Source organism: Clupea harengus, chromosome 14 (genome assembly GCF_900700415.2).
Source record: "Clupea harengus chromosome 14, Ch_v2.0.2, whole genome shotgun sequence".
Classification (NCBI taxonomy): Eukaryota; Metazoa; Chordata; class Actinopteri; order Clupeiformes; family Clupeidae; genus Clupea; species Clupea harengus.
In genome coordinates, this window is record NC_045165.1 from 17,326,262 (window position 1) to 17,345,981 (window position 19,720).

The 19,720-nt window shown below is 46.4% G+C and overlaps 1 protein-coding gene across 2 annotated transcripts in view; it reads left to right on the forward strand.

Annotated features, from left to right (window-relative positions):
* The window catches only part of si:ch1073-358c10.1 (peptide methionine sulfoxide reductase MsrA 1), a 34,605-nt gene extending 15,528 nt beyond the window's left edge, over window positions 1-19,077 (forward strand). For both annotated transcript variants that reach the window (XM_042709826.1, XM_042709827.1), the window contains exons 5-6: window positions 9,408-9,514; window positions 17,872-19,077. In XM_042709826.1, the coding sequence (XP_042565760.1) occupies window positions 9,408-9,514; window positions 17,872-18,045 (281 nt within the window). In that variant the 3' untranslated portion in view covers window positions 18,046-19,077. The remainder of the gene's footprint in view (window positions 1-9,407; window positions 9,515-17,871) is intronic.
* The last annotated feature ends 643 nt before the right edge of the window (window positions 19,078-19,720 follow it).

The following is a 19,720-nucleotide window of genomic DNA, read 5'->3' on the forward strand; positions in this document are numbered from 1 at the left end:
CATGTAGTCACACACACAGGCATCCACATGCACACACACACACACACACACACACACACACACACAAACACACATGCGAACACACTCATGCGAACACACTTAGACACACACACAGGCATCCACATGCACACACACGAACAAACACACGTACACACACACACACACACACACACGCAAACACACACATGAACACATGTAGTCACACACACAGGCATCCACATGCGCGCACACACAGACATACACTTGGTCATCAGCAATGACTAAACTCCCCTTGCTCTAGGAGCACTAGAAGATTGAAGCCGGTTTATAAAACTCATACAGAACACAACCACGTAGTTTATAAAGCACCTCTGTGAAACACACACACACACACACACACACACACACACACACACACACACACACACACACACACACACACACACACAGACACACAGTCCCATGTGAGGATCTCTAAGCAAGTCATCATGGTCCCTTTGCCTGGGACACACTCCTCGTTCTCTTCTTCCTCGTTCCCTTCTTCCTCTCTCTCTGTGCCCTGGAGCTCTAGCAGTCCTCTGCTTCCGTCTTAAAGAGGGATCATCCCCCAGTACACCCCCCTCCACAACATACACTCTCTCTCTCTCTCTCTCTCTCTCTCTCTCTCTCTCTCTCTCTCTCTCTCTCGCACACACACACACCACACACACACATACCACACACACACACATACACACAAGCACATGCATCCCAAACCCCCAACCCTCTTCCCATCCCATCCCAGAGGAGCTGTGGGTATTGGGTTTGTCTGGAAGATAAGACCAACTTATGTCCTCCTCTTCCTCATCTCCCTTATCTACCTTCTCTTCTTTTCTGTTTCACTTCCTCCTCGTCGTCCTCCTCTTTGCATTCTCTCCCTCTATATCTCTCCTCCTCTCTTCTTTCTAGAGTTTCTTCCTCACTATCATCTCCTCCTGTTCCTTTCTTCCTTCTCTTCTATTCCCTCTCTTTCTCCTCTGGTCTCTTGTTCCTCTTTGCCTTCTCTTCCCCTTTTTCCTCTCCTCTCCTCCTCTCCTCTCCTTTACTCTGCTCTACTCCTTGCCTTGCTTACACTTCCTCTTCTCCACTCCTGTCATCCTCTTCCTCTTCCCTGGCTTTAGTCATTATTTAGCCTCTTTTCCTCTACTCCTCTCTCTATCTTCTCTTCTCTCCTCCTCTCCTCTCTTCCTCTCTCTATCTTCTCTCATCTCTTTCTCTTCTTCTGTTTCTTTTCTCGCCTCTCCTCTTCTTGTTTTCCTTTCTCTTTCTTTTCTCTCTCTCTCATCCCTGCCTCTCTCCATATGCCCCCCCCCCCCCATCCTCCCGTCAGCACATCCGCAGTGCTGGAGTCAACCTCTCCCTAAGGCCGCCTGTCTCATCCTAACACAGCTCTTTTCATCTCTTATTCTCTCTCGCTCTCTCTCCATCGTCAAACTCCTCTTTTTATCTCTCACTCGCTCACTCTCTGTCCTCTCATTCTTTTTTTTCTGAATCCCTTAGTCATTCTCTCCATCCTGACACTTCTCTCCTCACCCTGTCTGCCCACACCCTCCATCTCCGTCTCTTTTTAAGACAATAAAAAGCAGGATCTTTCTAGATTATATTCTCTTTTCTTCCTTCCTTCCTTCTTTCTTCTTCTGTCTTTCATCCTCCTCTTTTTTGGGTGGGTGGGTGGATGAGCATGCAGTATTAATGCCCCTCTGTGCTGCATGAGCGGGACCGGAATGGGAGCACGCGTGTAAGAGCGGAGCCAAAATGGCGGACAGACACGTCAGCAGTGCCATTTGTGTAGGCTGCTACATGCTCAGGGCAAGAGCGACTGCCTGCTTGGCTCTCCCCGCCATATGCAACTACACACACACATGCGTCTCTGACACACACACACACACGCGCACACACATACACATATAAACACACACACACACACACACACACACACACACACACATACACATACACATACACACACACACACACACACATGCCTCTCCACTCATGTAGTAAGTGGCACACGTATAAACACACAAACTAGATTGGATGCTAAGCTGGCTGGCATCTTTTCACCCTATCGTCATTTGGCACTGCTTTTTTTCTATTGCAGAAACTTGTGTAGGAGCTGATCACTGCTACATGCCACCTATGAGACTATGAGAAGCCATCACTCCATGCACCTCATGCCAGTGTGTTGCACTAAGCCATCTCAGACCCATTACCACAAATATGCAAACCTCTCGCCATCTCCACTAATCACACCATCCTATCATATCTGACGTGCTTCATACCAACCAACCCATCTGCTTGTTCTGAAGACCCCACCACCACCACTACCCTCCATAATGGCACATATGCACTCAATAACCTTGACCATCCCCCTATAACCTAACCCCCCCCCCCCCACCACCACCACCACTGCCACACATAGTCTTCCTGCAAATGGCTGCCGCCTGCTGACATACCCCTAACCCCCTCCCACCCGCCCCCCGTCAGTGTGGCGGTTCTGACAGGGCTAATTTATGGAGATTGTCTGCTGAAGTGGATGGGTGGGCAGCCCCGCTAAGTAAGAGTGCCTTAGATGCGCACGAGTTAAGCCACGTCGCCGCGGCGACGGCAATTAGGGAGATCCCAGTGATGAGAATATTAATTACTCTCTGATCAGACACAAAAAGGCATAGCCAGACGCCGACACACACACACACACACACACACTGATCATAAACACACCTACCCATGCTGCTTATTGTTTTCTAGAATGGGTCTGTTGAGGAATCAATGGAAGTAGGGGCATAGCTATGGGGCTTTCCCCCATACTCATTTACAGTTCAATCCAAATAAATACCCTTTTGGCAGGGCGCACACCGCACGTGTGTGTGTGTGTGTGTGTGTGTGTGTGTGTGTGTGTGTGTGTGTGTGTCTGTGTGTGTGTGTGTGTGTGTGATTTATACCACTATAACATGTGAGCTGTGGTGGGCCTTCAGAGGAACTGGAGAGCCTTCTGATATGTTTAAGCACGGCCCTTAAGAGTCCACTTGTGTTCATGAGTCATGTGTTTGTGTGTTAGGATGGAATGTTCCGTTGTGTGTGGATAGGAATGTGCGACGTGACATAGTTGTGTTTGTCGTGTAGCATAGTAGCGTGTGTCTGTGTGAGCGTGTGTGTGTTAATGTTTGTGTGTTTGTGTGTGTGTGTGTGTGTGTGTGTGTGTGTGTGTGTGTGTGTGCAAGAGAGAGAATGGACAGACAGGGTTTGTGTGTGTGTGTGTGTGCATTTTTGTTTCCATGCTAGACTGCCTGTGATGCTGCATCTTAGAGTGTGTTTTCACAATTGTGTGTAATATGTGTGAGCACATATTTGTATTGTGTGTGCACGTGTCTACACATGTTTCCGAGTGTGTGTATGTGTGTTTTTTGAGTGTGTGTTTGTATTTAGGTGTTTGTGCGTGTGAGTGAGAGTGTGTATTTTGTGTCTGAGAGAGAAAGAGAGTGTGTGTGTGTGTGCATTTTGGTTGTATTTGTGAGTATGTTTTTGTGCGTGTGTATTTTGTGTGATAGAAGTGTGTATTGTAGTCTTTTCAGTATGTGTGCGCACGCATGCATGTCTCCTGCATGCCTCTCCCCTCCCCTCTGCCTGTGCTCCAGCGAATCATAAGAGCGCCTTACATAAGGGGGCAAAAATAGCATCAGACGCCGCAGTGGCAGTCGCTGCGGCCCACGTTGGCACGCACTCTGCAGGAGTGTGCCCACTGGGCACAGGGCACCCGTACATGGGCACCGCCAGCCCCTCTCCTCCCCTCCGCACTACCCACAATGCACCTGGCCACAGAGAGGGCACCCCCCTTCAGAGCAGTTAGTCTGGAGTGTATAAGACGTGCTGTGGTGTTCGTGTTAGTGGTGAATATGTCTTGGTGTTTTAATTTGAAAACATTGTTTTTTTATTTTGCATTTTCAAAAAAATTGCATCCACTCAACAACGTTTTGAGATCTCATCCTTATCCACTTGGAAACACAAACATTTGTGAAAACGGTGTTGCTAGCTAGGTCATTTTTAAAATGACATTTTTTTAATAAACTATGTTGCTAGTTGTAGCCTACAATTAAAGGACCAGTATGTAATACATTTCCTGTACTTAACTAATGAAATTACCATGATATCTCATCAGAGATTAAAGAAACGAGCTAAACTGGAATACTGGCTTCTCCGACAATAGTGGAAGTAGAGCTGACTAACGCAGTCATGCGAACACACGCTAATGTACTTCTATCAGTCACACCAGAGGAGTGACTGTTTCCTACCTCGGCAACAACCAGCGTGACAGAAATATAGTCTACGACAGAAACTGCAAGTTTGACACTAAATTGACGAACGCGATTACTCTATACAACGACGTCCAAACAGAGTAACATTACTCGATTTTGTGAGAATCAATGGATGTGGTCAAATTTTGCCAGAGTTAGATTCTCTTCTCTCTCTGTCATTCTTCCTTTGGCTCTTCCTCTACTCTGCGTCCTGGACCAGGACCATACATGTCAAGTCTCGTTTTATCTGTGAGACTCACTGATTTTCAACATTTCTTAATCTCACTGGGCACGTCATAACTGAGATCTGCATCAGGCTGCACCAAGGAAGAACAGTAGGCTACTACTCTGAAATAGATGTAAAATAATTTTTTATTTTATCTGTTCGGGGCCTTGAAAGAAGTAATTCCAACACTAGTGTGTAGTCTATTTTTAGAGCAGTGGGCTTGATTTTCAGCTAAAAGGCTTTGCTTTGGCTAACGTATATACCCATTCATGCATCTAGCTAATACTGACAGAGAATGGTTCATAATTTGCAAACAATACAAACACTGCAGTAGTTGATCTGCTGTAGGACTCGTCACCGCTTGCCATTGTCAAATTTTATGTTGGCTCATCATGTGTTCGTTTGTGTAAGTCCTAAACCTTGCAACCATCAAACAAGATAAGTATCAAAGCAATGACAACACAAGATAAGATAAATTATAACTATAAATCGTTTATTCTTCAACATAAGCTAAATGTGGTTTAGATGAACAGAACTTCCCCAGTGAAGGGACCTTGCCATTCTTAAATTTGCTAGCATTAAGCATCACGTTGTACTGAACAAACCCAGAAAAGGCTTTGACCACTGATATTTGCGATAGATTACATCCTCCTCGTAGAAATAGCACAGATTGGCTGACAACTATGATGCATCTGAAAATCAAAAAAAAGATTAAAAAAATGGATAGCCACTGAGAAGGTGGTGGAGGGCGGAGCTTAGCCTGAAGCTTCATGGAGAATGAAAGGTGATTGGATAAAGTTGGGGCCGTGTCATCATCATTTTCAAAAAGCCCCATTTTCGCTTGTCGACATAGCAATGAAAGGGCAGCGTTTTTCAAAAGTCTCCACTCTGGAACCTATTTTCAAAAATATGCATTTTCAGGCCCCAAAAATGTCGTTGTTGTGTGGACACAAGGCCAAAACACTTCTCAATTTTTGCAAAACCGTTGTCATGTGGACGCCCTCTCAACACCAACTTTACGCAGATAATACTACAGAGGTAAACTCAGTTCAGTGTTAAGACAATATGTCATGCCAAGGAAATATTACATGCTGTTTGATGTTGACATTGTGTTGTTCTTTTGTAGGTGAAGGTGTTACTAAAATTGAGTTGGAGTAGAATGTAATGCAGTGGTTCAGTTGGGTGCGTCTATCCCACGTGCCAGACAAGGGGAAAAGCAGGACGATATTATTTCACTAGATTATTAATAATAACATTTATAATATTATAATAATATTGGCCTGTAGAGTTGCCATGGCTTTTACTCACTTTTACTTTTGTTTTTGTTGAGCTCATTGTGAAGTTGCTGTTGATCCTACCCTGATGCAAACATTAAGTATTCAGAGGTGAATTTGACACACTTTTTAGAATGGCCTGTATTAGAAGCAGAGTGTTCTTCTCTCCATCTTAGGGTATCAGATGCAGCTGTGCGTTTTTTTTCCGTCACTCGTCCTCCAGAACAAGAACAGCCCTGACAAGATATACAGTGTGAGGCGTGATCCTTACTTTGCCCTCCAAAATAATGGCCACATTGTAAATTTTGTCCTGTCATCCTCTTTTCTCTCTCCTTCTCTGCCCTGCCCTGCTTCTACCTTCTCTCCTTCTCTCTCTCTCCCCCCTCTCCTTTCCCATTTTCCTTCCTCTCAACTCACACTGTTTTCATGGCAGCCTCCTTCTCTTTTAATCTGATTAACTTCTCACCATTTCCCCCTTGTTTTGGACTGCAACTGAAATACACAAATTGGAGCGTTATACACCCCCCCCCCCCCCCCCCCCCCCCCCCCCACACTCAATGATCAACCCTCCACCACCCTAACCCTCTAACTCTGTTTATCAGGATGACAGAGATTAAGTGAGGAAAAGAAAGAAAGGGAGAGAGAAAGAGAGATGTGTGTGTGTGTGTGAGCGAGCAAGCAAGAGAGAGAGTGTGAGAGTGAGAGAAAGTGCAGTAGTGATAGCAGTGTGGGCTTATGAGTGAGCAGGAAGACCCTTGGAAAGTCTTCATAGATTATCCTGCCCTGAGGCTGTGGCATAAAGAAGTGTGCGTGTGGGGATTTGTGAGTGTGTTTGTGTGTGTGTGTGTGTGTGTGAGTGTGTTTTTTGTGTGTGTGTGTGTGTGTGTCTGTCTGTGTGTGGGGAGTGTGTGTGTGTGTGTGTGTGTGTGTGAGAGAGAGAGAGAGAGAGAGCCCACAGCTCTTTGTTCCTGTTGTGTTTATGAGTTGGAGTGTGTGCTTCCTTCTGCCGTGCTGGAACCTTCAGAACAGTGTGTACTCACAGTCATTTCCTGATGTCACTGACAATAACAATGCCACACAATCCAGCATCCCAATGGGTCCCAGCTCAGTATGTCCTTAATCCAGTCCACATTCACCTGCTGTCTGGGGATTTTTCAGCAGGTGTAGCACCAGTCTCTAAACTTATCCAGAAGGAAATGCTGGCTTCACAGTCACCGTAACAATCCCCATGTCCACCCTTACCCTGTCTCTTTCTCTTTCTCTCTCTCTCTCTCTCTCTCTCTCTCTCTCTCTCTCTCTCTCCTCCCTCTCCCTGTCTCGCTCTGGGCCCTAATTTCATAGGGCAACGAGCACCGCCAACGAGCTTCGTGCCTCAGCAACCGTGCAGTGAGAATAGGCTGGGATTCCTATATTTGCTCATTTCATTGACACAAAGCAGGGCACAATCAAGCATAAGTGGGTTGAGTAATTAGTGGATGTGGCAATGAAGTAATTATTTAACAGCCAATCACAAAGATTCGACCATACTTTATTAATGATCACACAGAGCTCACTAATTGTTCTAAAATAGCGCAAACAAGAAATTGATGGTCGTGAACAGAGTAGTTTACTCCAGAGGAGATGGAGAGTCTTGTGCGGGAGGTCTGCCCGAGATGAAATAATTTGGAAGGTTCACATTTATCCATGGAACTCCTGTGTCTGTGCGTGGTGTGACACACCCTAACATTGCGCTGACCCACCCATGTTTGGGCTAAGAATCTTACTCATGTTATGAAATTAGCTAAATGATTTTTGCCAAGTTATTAAATTAGCTTTAGGTCAGGCGCAGCAGACTTTGTGTGTTGCCAGCCACTTTGCCCATCAATGCCATTAGGGCCCCCGGTCTTTCTGTTTCTCTCTCTCTCCGTCAGCTCTGTCGTCTCCTGTCATTGCCTGCAGGAACACGGATTGGTTCACAGTGTAAGCAAACGTGTGTGTGTGTGTTTGTAAGGGGACATTATTTAGACACAGTGGAGGTGGTATTTACTAAGGGTAGATTCATCTCTGGCTCGACAGCTATTTTTTAATACTTGGTGTGTGTGTGTGTGTGTGTGAGTGTCTGTGTGTGTGTGCATGCGTGTGTGTATATGAAGGTGTGTGTGTGTCACGTGTATGTCGTGTACGAAAGTGTGTGTGTGTGTGTGTGTGTGTGTGTGTGTGTGCGTGGAGAGAGTAGCTTGTGTGAATAATTCAGTAGAACAGGGAGGGTCTCATTAATAATGCCTGAGCTCCTTGATGGATGCTGAAGAACAGCACAGCTTAAGAGATGGGAGGAGAGCAGGAGAAAAAGAGGACTGTGTGTGTGTGGGTGTTTTTCCCCTCTTCCTCCACTTCAGAGTTTATTCCCCACTTGCAGGATGACCTCGTGGGATGAATTGTATTCATGATGTGGTGGAAAAAAAACTCAGTTTTTATATCTGAGTGTGTTTCCGTAGGGTCCTGGTGTGTTGGGAGTGTGTTTCCACATCCAGGTCGGTGCTCTCGTGTTTCGGTCAGAGATTTTATGTGGTAAACAGCCCTGTAAGTCGTGAGGTCATCGCAGTGACCAGCAAAGACCCTCGGGTCAAAAGTGAAGGTCACTGGCCGTGGTGGCAGAGAGCCCGAAGCCCAGCCAATCAGAGGAGAGCCTTGCCGAAGTTCATTCAATCAGAGACAAGGACCATTGGAGCCAGGCCAATCGGAGATGAGCTGTATGCCCTTTGAAAAAAGACCCGTCAAAAGGCTGTCTGAGGTTATAAGGAGGGAAGATGGCCGCCATCCAACACTGCAGAGCGATAGAGATAAAATAAGAGAAGGATAGCGCAAGAGAAAAACTGAAAGGATGAGTAAAATGAAAAAAAGAGAGAAGAGGTGGAGAGAAGTAGTGTGTGCATGACTTGTTCTTCTTGAGAGGTCGTTCATGGGTGAATAGATGAGTCTGATGAAGAGCTGGTACTTAGAGCTGTGATGGCAGTACAGTACATTTCTACTGGATGTTTGTTTTCAGATCCCCAGTGTTCCTTTTGACCTGGGTCACTCATTCATTCATTCATTCATTCATTCGTTCATTCATTCATTCATTCATTCATTCATTCATTCATTCATTCATCCATCCATCCATCCATCCATCCATCCATCCATTCATTCATTCATTCATTCATACGTTCATTCATACGTTCATTCATATTGCAATGATCCTGGCTACCCTTTCATACAGACTCCAATCCAGGGTTGTGCTTATATCTGAGTTTATGTACCTATGTCTAGCAGTGAGTATCCAGCACATTTCAAACCTGAGTATTCAATCTCCCAGACATAGATCACTACTCGGTTGTAAGACTGCATCTTTCCCTCTGGCTCCTTGGCTCTTCTCACTTTGGGCTCTGTGCATAGTGTTTGTTAAGTACTGATGATTGTGTGTGTCTGCATGTGTGAAGTATGCATTCTAAACACCCTGTTTTGGTGTGTGTGTGTGTTAATGCATTCTATACATTCTGTGTAAGTGTGTATATGTGTGTGTTCACTATCGATAACACTGAGTGTTTGTGTGTGTGTGTGTGTGTGTGTGTCTCCTAACAGGTATGTCACAGGGGAATGACCGTGGGACTCAGTACCGCTCAGCCATCTACACATCTAACTCAGAGCAGCAGGAGATGGCCCTGAAGTCTAAGCAGGCCTACCAGCAGGTAAGACACCATTTCCACGCGTATCCATGATATGGTAGACGCTTTTGTTCCGAAGCCACTTAGTACTGAGAAACTAGTTAAACTACAGTAAGATAGGGGAGCCGTTGAGAGTAACCACAAAGTCCTAATTGTAATCAAACTGACTAAACCGCCGTGGAGAGCCGGAGGGAGGAAGTCCGCCTTCAGTGTTTGTTGAGTGTCAGGGATGCTGAAGGTGGTAGGAGAGACGAGGAGGCTTCAAGAGATTCTTGAAAATGGAGAGAGACAGCAGTAACCCAGCCACGGAGTCTGCCACAGACCCGCTGTGAAACCCTTCACCTTTAGATGAAGTAGTTTCAGGCATAGTTCAGGAGTTGGATGCCACATAAAGGGGAAATTAAGAACATTTGTCCTATGTTAATGGTCCTGTGATACAGCCGGTGTTTTCAGGAAAAATGTAACTGATTATTTTTATCCTTTTAGCCCCTTAGCCGAGGGAGGATGGAGAGTTACATTGTGGTTCCAGTTTTTTCCAGTTTCTGTGGTTTCCGGCTCTTATTCAAGATTTAGCTTACAAACGTACTCTAAATGATGAACATGGAATTCGAGGCCATGAGGCTGTTATAAGCACTGAAATACTTTTTCAGGCCCTGTTTTCTTTGACAGAGAGGGATTTACTGTGAATCAGTCAATTATCGTCTCAAATTAGTTTTAATGGACCACATGTATACATATCTTCCATACTACTAAGAGTTCTTCTCCAAGCAGTGTATGATTGATTCAGAACCAACATTTAAAACACAACAGCATCCGTTCTTCACACCCGTCTCATCATGAGCACTATGCATTTCAGTGTATGTTCTTACTGAAGTGACCTTGAGATTGAACTCACATTTAAAACACAACAGCATCTGTGAGCGGTAAGTTCAGTTCCGGAGAAGTTCTAACACCACAGGCTGAGGTCACCAGATGAGGTATGAGCCCCCCCCCCCCCCCCCCCCCCGTGGGGTCCCCCTCAAGCCCCCTACACCTCCCTAAGGGACAGCAGGTCTGTTTTCCACGGTGACCCCCAGCCCACCCCACCGCACTGCTGCCACCCCAGAGGCACACGTGGCGTTGTTCCCTCCTTTGTTTTTGGCTGGGGCACGCATGGAGCCCCAAATAGGATTCATGGCGTGAACCCCATCACCATGGTGATGGATTGCCCCCAGGGTCAGTGGTCATGCACCATAGGCTGGGGCAGGGACATGTCAGGTTGCTATGGTGACTTGGAGCCCCTGGACCTCCCGCCAACCCACACACACACACACACACACACACACATCCAACCTTGGCCTTGGGCAGGGGACAAGGTAAAGGTCAGAGTGGGGTGTGTGCTTGAGTTTGTATGGGGAGTGTGTGTGTGGTTGTGTGTGTGTGTGTGTGTGTGTGTGTGTGTGGGTAGGGGGCAGGCTGCTGACAGGCCTGTCAGTTTCGGCTATCTGATCTGATTGTGTCCCTTCAGCCCCAGCTGCCACCCCCAAAAGAACCACACACACGCACACACCAACCTCACCCCCAACCCACAAGGGCTCAAGTGTCCGCTCAGCATTTAGAAAAAGGCAGAGAACACACACACACACACACACACACACACACACACACACTCACACACACACACACAGATCATAAGAGAGAGAGAGAGATGGGAAAGGGTGCCTGTCCCCATGGTGTGGTGACACTGAGAGAACTGTGACAAGCTGACTCAACAGAAACACCAACTCTGCTGATACACTCACGTCACCCCACATGGAAACACACACACACACACACACACACACACACACACACACACACACACACACACACACACACACACACACACACACACAGACAAACACACACACACACACACACACACACACACACACACACACACACACACACACACACACACACACACACACACACACACACATAGAGCGGTGCGGTGCTGTTGAATCCTCTCTTGTACATCAACCCAATTTATACCTGACATTTCCTGTCCTGGGCTTGTAGTACAGTCACACAAGCAGTCTGCCAGTCAGCAGACACACACGCCTACACACACACACACACATTCACAGTCACGCATACACAAACACAAACCCATAGACACACACCTTTTTTCACATATACCGTGAATCTCACTAACACTCACTATGCTCTGTGTGCCTCCTTTAGTGGTGGTTGCGATGGTGGTGCACGCGCGCACACACACACACACACACACACACACACACACACACACACACACACACAGGGTGGGGAAGAGAGAGCGAGTATGCTGGTGGATTGTTTTGAGCTGGAGATGGAGGTGGCTGGTCTGGCTTGTTCAGCTGCTTCTGAAGGGAATCTCTCCACAGGCTACGTGATGCTGTGTGGAAACAACCATCAGCCAACATGTACATATGCACATGTTTGCATACACACATGACCACACAATTATTAAACCACACTCACGCACACACACTGTACAGAAAAACACATAAACCACACACACACACACACACTCACACACACGCATAAACCACACACACACACACACACACACACACACACACACACTCACACACACGCATAAACCACACACACACACACACACACACACACACACACACTCACACACACGCATAAACCACACACACACACACACTCACACACACGCATAAACCACACACACACACACACATACACACACACACACACACAGAGACTACTGCACAATTATACAGTTGCATACAGTCTTGTTTTTTTCTGCCCTTTGGAATGCTTAGCCCAAGAGTGAGGAAAAAGAGAGTGAATGAATAATAGAAGTAGAGAGAGGGGAAACGAGTGAAAGAGACACAAAGAGAGTGAATGAGAAAAATAAAGAAGTATTGAAAGAATGAATAAGAGAAATAGAGAGAGGGGAAGAGCAAGTGAATGAGCGAGAAATCGAGAGCGAGAGAGAGAAAAGCTTGTTTAAGCGCAATGAAGGAGGGAATCAAGGGGAAAGGAGGGAGGGACAGGGTGCCCTGTAATGAAATTTAGAACATTTGCAAAACATCAAAGGCTCTCTCACTCCCTCCCTTACACTCAGCTATGAAGCGCAAATTTGAGTGTGTGTGTGTGTGTGTGTGTGTGTGTGTGTGTGTGTGTGTATGTGTGTGTTGAAGGACCTCCACACTGGGTGGATATGCAGTTGTGTGTGTTTGTGATATGATAGAGGTGCCTGTTTTTGTGTGTTGATGTGGGGTGGATTAGTGTATGTTTCACAGGTCCACGGCTTCATGTTTGGGATTCTCTGTCTGTGTGTGTATGCATGTGTGTGTGCATGGGGGTGAGTGTCTGTGTGTGTGTATGGGGGTGTGTGTGTGTTTGTGTGTGTGTGTGTGTGTGTTTGGATGCAAGTGTATGTGTGTGTGTGTGTGTGTGTGTGTGTGTGTGTGTGTGTTTGGGTGCACGTGTGTGTGTGTGTGTGTGTGTGTGAGTGTGTGTGTTTGGATGCAAGTGTGTGAGTGTGTGTGTGTGTGTGTTTGGGTGCACGTGTGTGTGTGTGTTTGGGGGGAAGGGCGGGGCGTGCTGCTCTCTGTAGAACAATGGCTTTATCAGGGCAGGCAGAGGAGCAGCAGAGAGGTCTGTGTCTGTGGAGCCATGCTGAACGGGTGCAGCCGCCGATAACACAGCACACTTAATGAGCTACTGAAAAACAGAGGGGGCGGGGGATTGGGAGAGAGAGAGAGAGAGAGAGAGAGAGAGAGAGAGAGAGAGAGATTTGGAGACAGAGATGGAATGAAAAAGAAAGACTCTGGGAGAGAGAGGGGGGGGGTAGGGTCAAGGAAAAGAACAAGAAAAGAGGAAATCAAATAAACCTTTAGCACCTTTTGTGCCACCATTGCAATGCAGAATGCTTCCCCAGACTGACACCCAGTTAAAGAGACCCGGCCTGGACGTCCAAGAGTGAGCAATCATACAATAGCAAAATAGATTAAAATGCTCCAAAATATGTCAGAAGACAGAATCACTCTATTCACAGGCATTAAACTACGTAATGACCAAAAAATAAAATGTATAGACAACTGAACGATAAAATCTATGCAATGGAAAGGTATGTTTTAAACTGAATTGAAAATAAAAAATTGTAGTGAAATTTTAAAACTGACATTGTTAGCCTCAGGTGCATAGACAGACAGGCAGACAGGCAGTGGCATAGCGGAGGGCCACAGGACTGACCACACGGTTTGAAGGCAGACAATCAAAGGGGTTTATCATGGTGCATGATCTGACATGATGTATTCGGAGAGATTTAGAAAGCTTAAGGATGGTTTTTTTTAATTAAAAAGCCAGCTATTAAGGGGCAGTGTTTTGAATGATCACGATGAACCTTAAGCTTTAATTTTGGATATTTTCACCGGAGAAACGCATGGGAGAGACAGAGAGTTTGTGTGTGTGTGTGTGTGTGTGTCTGTGTGTCTGTGTGTGTGTGTGTGTGTGTGTGTGTGTGTGTGTGTGTGTGTGTGTGTGTGTGTGTGAGTGAGAGAGAGAGACAGAGAGAGATGTGTGTGTTGCATATATGTGTGTAGATATGTTAGAAGTGTGAGTAAGTATGTGAGTTGAGTGGTTGTGAGAGAGTGTGTTTGCGTGTGTGTGTGTATGTGTGGCTATTTTATCTGTCTAACAAGAGTTGATGTCACACCGTCTCCTCATACAAATTCCTGCCCATTCCACCAGCCAGATTCTTACAGAGCACTATTTCTTCCTTTTCAGGAATTAACAGAGAGAACAGAGAGAATTAACCGGAACACACACACACACACACACACACACACACACACTCAAAAGACTTTAGTAGCCGTACTTGTGTGTTTTGCAGCACCGCGTGGGTGTGTGTGTTTGTGTGTGTCTGTGTGTGTGTCTGTGTTTTAGCATCGGAGCAGGGAACGTGGCAGAGTGCTTTACCTGTGCGACAGCTTCCTCCCTTTTACAAAATGTAGGAGCGCAGAGACGAGACGAGACGAGACCAGAGCTCCCAAAATGGCTGTCTGACCTCATAAGAGATGCGCTACTTGTCTGCGGAGCACACACCAGCACTCACACACAGAAGCGTGCATGTACACTTACTCACACACACACACACACACACACACACACACACACACACACTCTTTCTCCCTCACACACACACTCTCATACATACACACACACACACACACACTCTTTCTCCCTCACACACACACTTTCATACATACACACACACACACACACTCTTTCTCCCTCACACACACACTCTCATACACATACACACACACACACACACACACACACACACACACACTCTTTCTCCCTCACACACACACTTTCATACATACACACACACCCTGCCTCTACACCCACACATGCAAGCTCAAACCTACAAAAATTGTACATACACTCACATGCACACGTACACAGGCATACACACTCACATGCCTTGAGCACGTGCAAGGCAAATGTGCTGAACAGGCGTGCACCGCGCCAGCCGAGAATAACGAAAGCTTCTTTGCACCGAGAAACGCCGCCATGATGGCAATGCACTGGCATTGTGCAGGAGTGTGTGTGTGTGGAGCAGTGTCTGTGGGACAGTGTGTATCTGTGTGTGTATGTATTGTGTGTGTGTGTATTATGAATGTGTATGAGTGTGTGGCGTGTGGATCTTTCTCCTCTTTATGGAGTATTTCACACCCCCGCTGAGCGAGAAAGGGGGACAGTGAGATTTTGCGTAGCAGCGAGGGTTTGGGACGCCGGCGTTTTCCATTCTCTCCCACAAAGTTCCAGCGCCTGTCTAAAGAGATTTGAAACAGCCCGTTAATGAGTTCCCCTCCCGCCTTTGTGATTCCCGTTCTTTTTCCGGAACGTTCTTTGTGCCCCGCGACCAGCATCTGAGTTCTAAATATAAGACAACAGTTCTGTAATTTGGATGCTGATTTGTTGTGCAAAAGCGTTGGACCGAAATCCACAGAGTCGCAAAAAAATAAAAAATAAATAAAGGAATAAACAGGATACATTTCTGTTTCTCCTCTCAGTATAAATCTCTTTATTCTCTCATTCCTTCGCTTCATCTGCCCTTCAGTGATGCGAACACACACACACACACACACACACACTCACACACACACACACACACACACACAGATACGCTCACACACACACACACACACACACACACACACAGATATGCTCACACTACAACTCACTCACTCACACTCACTCACACACACACACACACAGGCAGACACTCTTCTTTCTGCTGTGTTTGAAGTGTCCCTGTAGATGGTGCTGAAGTGGACTGGCGGAGCGGAGTGTTTGTTTTCGGTTCCAGCAGTCTGGTCCGAGACCCTGACACGGCGGGAGGTTCTGTCTCCGGCTGAAGCGCTCGCTTGCTCGCCGCTCTCCTCCTCTCCTCTCCTCCTCTCTCCCTCCGTCTTTCTTTTCATTCTGTCCGTTTCTCTCTCCACCAGACTTCCTTCTCTTATGTGCGGCCCACAGTGGCCCAGGTGAATTAAAGAGCCGTCCGTGCCCAGACTCTAGCCTGGCTGCAGACACCGCTTCTGATGTATTCCATCGGAGCCGGCGTTCAGTAAATATGTCTGAGAGACTAGAAGGCCTCACACACACACACACACACACACACATTGAATGTCAGATTGCATAAGTGAATGTGTACATGAAGGAGTGTGTGTGTGTGTGTGTGTGTGTGTGCGTGGACTCTGGAGTGTTGATGGTGTTTTCTCGTGTGTGTGTGTGTGTGTGTGTGTGTGTGTGTGTGTGTGTGTGTGTGTGTGTGTGTGTGTGTGTGTGTGCGCGTGTGCGCGTGCGTGCGTACGTACGTGTGCAAGTGTGTGAGTGAGTGTGTGTGTGTGTTTCGTGCTTTTGGGGTCAGAGAGGTTGCTGTAATTCTGCACCGATGACTCAGTCATTGTCACTCAGTCCACAGCACAGAAAAGAGACAGGGACGTGTTTCTTTTTTTTCAATTTTTCCCTTCCTTTTTCTAATGTGCCCATCCTCCTTGGCATGCCGCGTCAGATTTGTGTCCGGAGGACCTCTCTCTGCCGACCCTTCCTCCTTCTTTCTCTCTTTCTTTCTCTCCCTCTCTCTCTCTTTCTTTCTCTTTCTCTCCCTTTCCTCAATTCCTTTTTTTCTGCATTTTTTTTCACCTCACTCTCTTTCTCTATCCCTCTCTCTTTCTATATCCCTTTCTCTCTATCCTTCTCTTCTTTCTTCTCCCCGCCTTCTATCACCCATTTTCTTACTCCATCTCTCTATCTCACTCTCTTCTTTCTCTTTCCATCCCTCTCTTTCTCTCACTCTGTCTCTCTGACTCTTTTGTTGTCTCTCTCTGTCCCCCTCTCCCTCCATCCCTCTCTCTCTCTCTCTCTCTCCCTCTCGCTTGGCTGCCCAGCGTAGCTTCTCCACACTAGGGATATGTGGAGAACTGGGCTTTTGACAGCACAGCTTTTCTGACAGGCGTGAAGGGCTGAGCTCACCCAAAAACTCTCCCCTTCACCCCCACCCCGACCCACCCCCCCCCCACCCCCCCACCCCAAAAAAAAAGAAAAAAAAATCACCCCCCTCAAAGGAGTGCCTAGTCCAAAGCACACTGCCAGTGATCCGTTGGGGAGCCCAGAAGACAGAAATAGGAGTGTAAAATGGAAGTTGCGCTGGCTATGGTGATATAGTCGTGCACACGTGTCACGTGTATACCCTGTTGTTTGTGTGTTTTATGTCATCATCAGTCTCTTTGGTTTGGGGGGGGGGGGGGGGTTTGCTGATGTTGCGATGATGTTATTGGACTAAATTAGTGTGGATATGAGGACAGTGATGTTCATCCAGAGCTCCGCGTATCCCATCAGGCATTGGCCGTGTTGCTGGGGCAGTGTGAGATAGAGGAGTGCTTTGATGTTCCAGCAAGGAGTAAATACAACACTGTCTCCTGGTGGTTGAATATAAGAACTGCATGCCCGAAGCGGAGGGATTTTGCGGATCTACAGGATTGTGTTATTTCTGTTCAAGCTTGACGTGCAGCCCACTGTTCCTTTGATGTTTAGGGTAGATCCCTAGACACCATCTCTCATGAAGCAGCTCTCTTAGGGTGGCAGGAAGATGCTGTTTTAGCCTTATTAGGAACACACCAAACACAGACCCAGTTAAAGGGATACACTCTATGCATATGACATTACATATGATTGATGCCTGTCTGATAGTTTAAGACTACTGTTTAACATTACTGACTGATAGTCTGCTTCTTAAAGACTATCTATCTGATGATGATGATGACAATGATGATGATGATGATGATAGTCTTGTGTTTCTTTTTCCTTCTCTCTTTCTCTCTCCCAAGGCGCTGACAAAGAAGGGCCACGGTGAGATCACCACAGAGATTCGGGTGCTCACTGAGTTCTACTACGCGGAGGACTACCACCAGCAGTATCTCCATAAGGTGCCCAAGGGCTACTGCGGCCTCAAGGGCACCGGCGTCAGCTGTCCACTAGGGGGCGCCAGGGAGGAGCTGTGAGGAATAGCAGGGTGCAGACTAGAGGCAGAAGCCAGGCGGTAACAGAGGACTCTGGAGCAGACCTGGGCTAAATCCGGGCCACATCTGGGCCATATCCAGCTACTTTCTCAAATGCATCTACTTTCTGGGACATTTCCAGCTACTTTCTGGGTCAAATGCAGCTACTTTCTGGGACATTTCCAGCTACTTTCTGGGTCAAATGCAGCTACTTTCTGTGAAATTACATTTCTTGATTTGAAGAAATTCTCTCTGTCAGAAGATGTCAAGTTGCACACGCGCACACACACACACACACACACACACACACACACACACACACACACACACACACACACACACACACACGCATACACACACACACGAGAAAACACCATCAACACTCCAGAGTCCACGAATAATACAATGGACACACAGCTTAAGTACAGTCAATACACAGCCAAGTATAAATGTGTACAGTAACTTAAATCTAATACCTGAGGCCTATATATGGTCTTAAATGCCTAAATGTAGGCACATGGTAGTACCCATCACTTTCAAAAACTACATTGTCCACACAAATGTAGAATTAGTCTCTTGCTTAAATGATTACTGTCCAGTGTCTTTGGATGTACCTCTTTCTTATACACATAATGATGGCTAAGGGAGGTGTTAAGCAATATGTCAAGGCAGCAACATTTTCACAATGTTTTTCTACATACTGTATCTATAGGGTGTCTGCATAGAAACTGATATGCAATAATGTATACAATAATAAATCTACCCATGGAAAAAAGTTGACCTATCTCCTGCAGTATTAGACTGGGTTGTGCAGTATCTGAGATTGGAGAGAACTGTTCACATTGAGAACGGAACATTCTATTTGGGGCAAGGGGATTGAATATAACAATGCAGCTGGAAATGTCAGGATATGGCATTTAGATGACTGCACCCTGTCTTACAGCAAGTAATAGGACTGTATTTCTCTTTACGCCTCTTCTTTTCTGTTGTTTATTCCTGTGCATGTCTGTCCATTAAAAGATCATTTAAGTGAGACTTCTGCAAAAAGATTTGGGATTTCCTCAGATTTCAAGATTTATTTCAACAGGAATACCAAGCTCATGGATTTGTTTTCGAAGGAACAAACTAAATTAGATGTGATTAGATGCCTGCCCAGTCCCTATGAGTTACTTCAGATAAAAGCATATGCTAAAGCCTGCTTTTCCAACAGCACACACAGCCAGTGTTTAGGTTGAGCTAGACTCAGCTGAAATTGTTTGGGGAGGCTATGTCATTCTTTGCATCCACGTGTGACTAGTTTGGGAACCATTAAACGCATATATGTATTTTGCATCAACAACAGGAACAGAGCGTGCCCACAAATAGCTATGAAGCATCAGTGGAGGTGAATTCTGCCTGCACTGGCTCTGTTCCACAGACATGCAGTGACATGTGGCACCACTAGATGGCAGCACAAATGTAAGCGACACATCAGCAAGGGTCAGTTGGCCTCTAGGGTCCCTGATTGTGTACTGATAGGATCCAGTGTGCTGGATAATGTTTGCTACTGAGCCTTTTGGCCGCTGGGTTGGGAGGCAAGAGATGGGGGCACACACCTCATTTGCACACTATTGTGTGCATACTATCCATGGCGTGGTTCCATTAGCACCTTTGCTAATGACACACACACACACACACA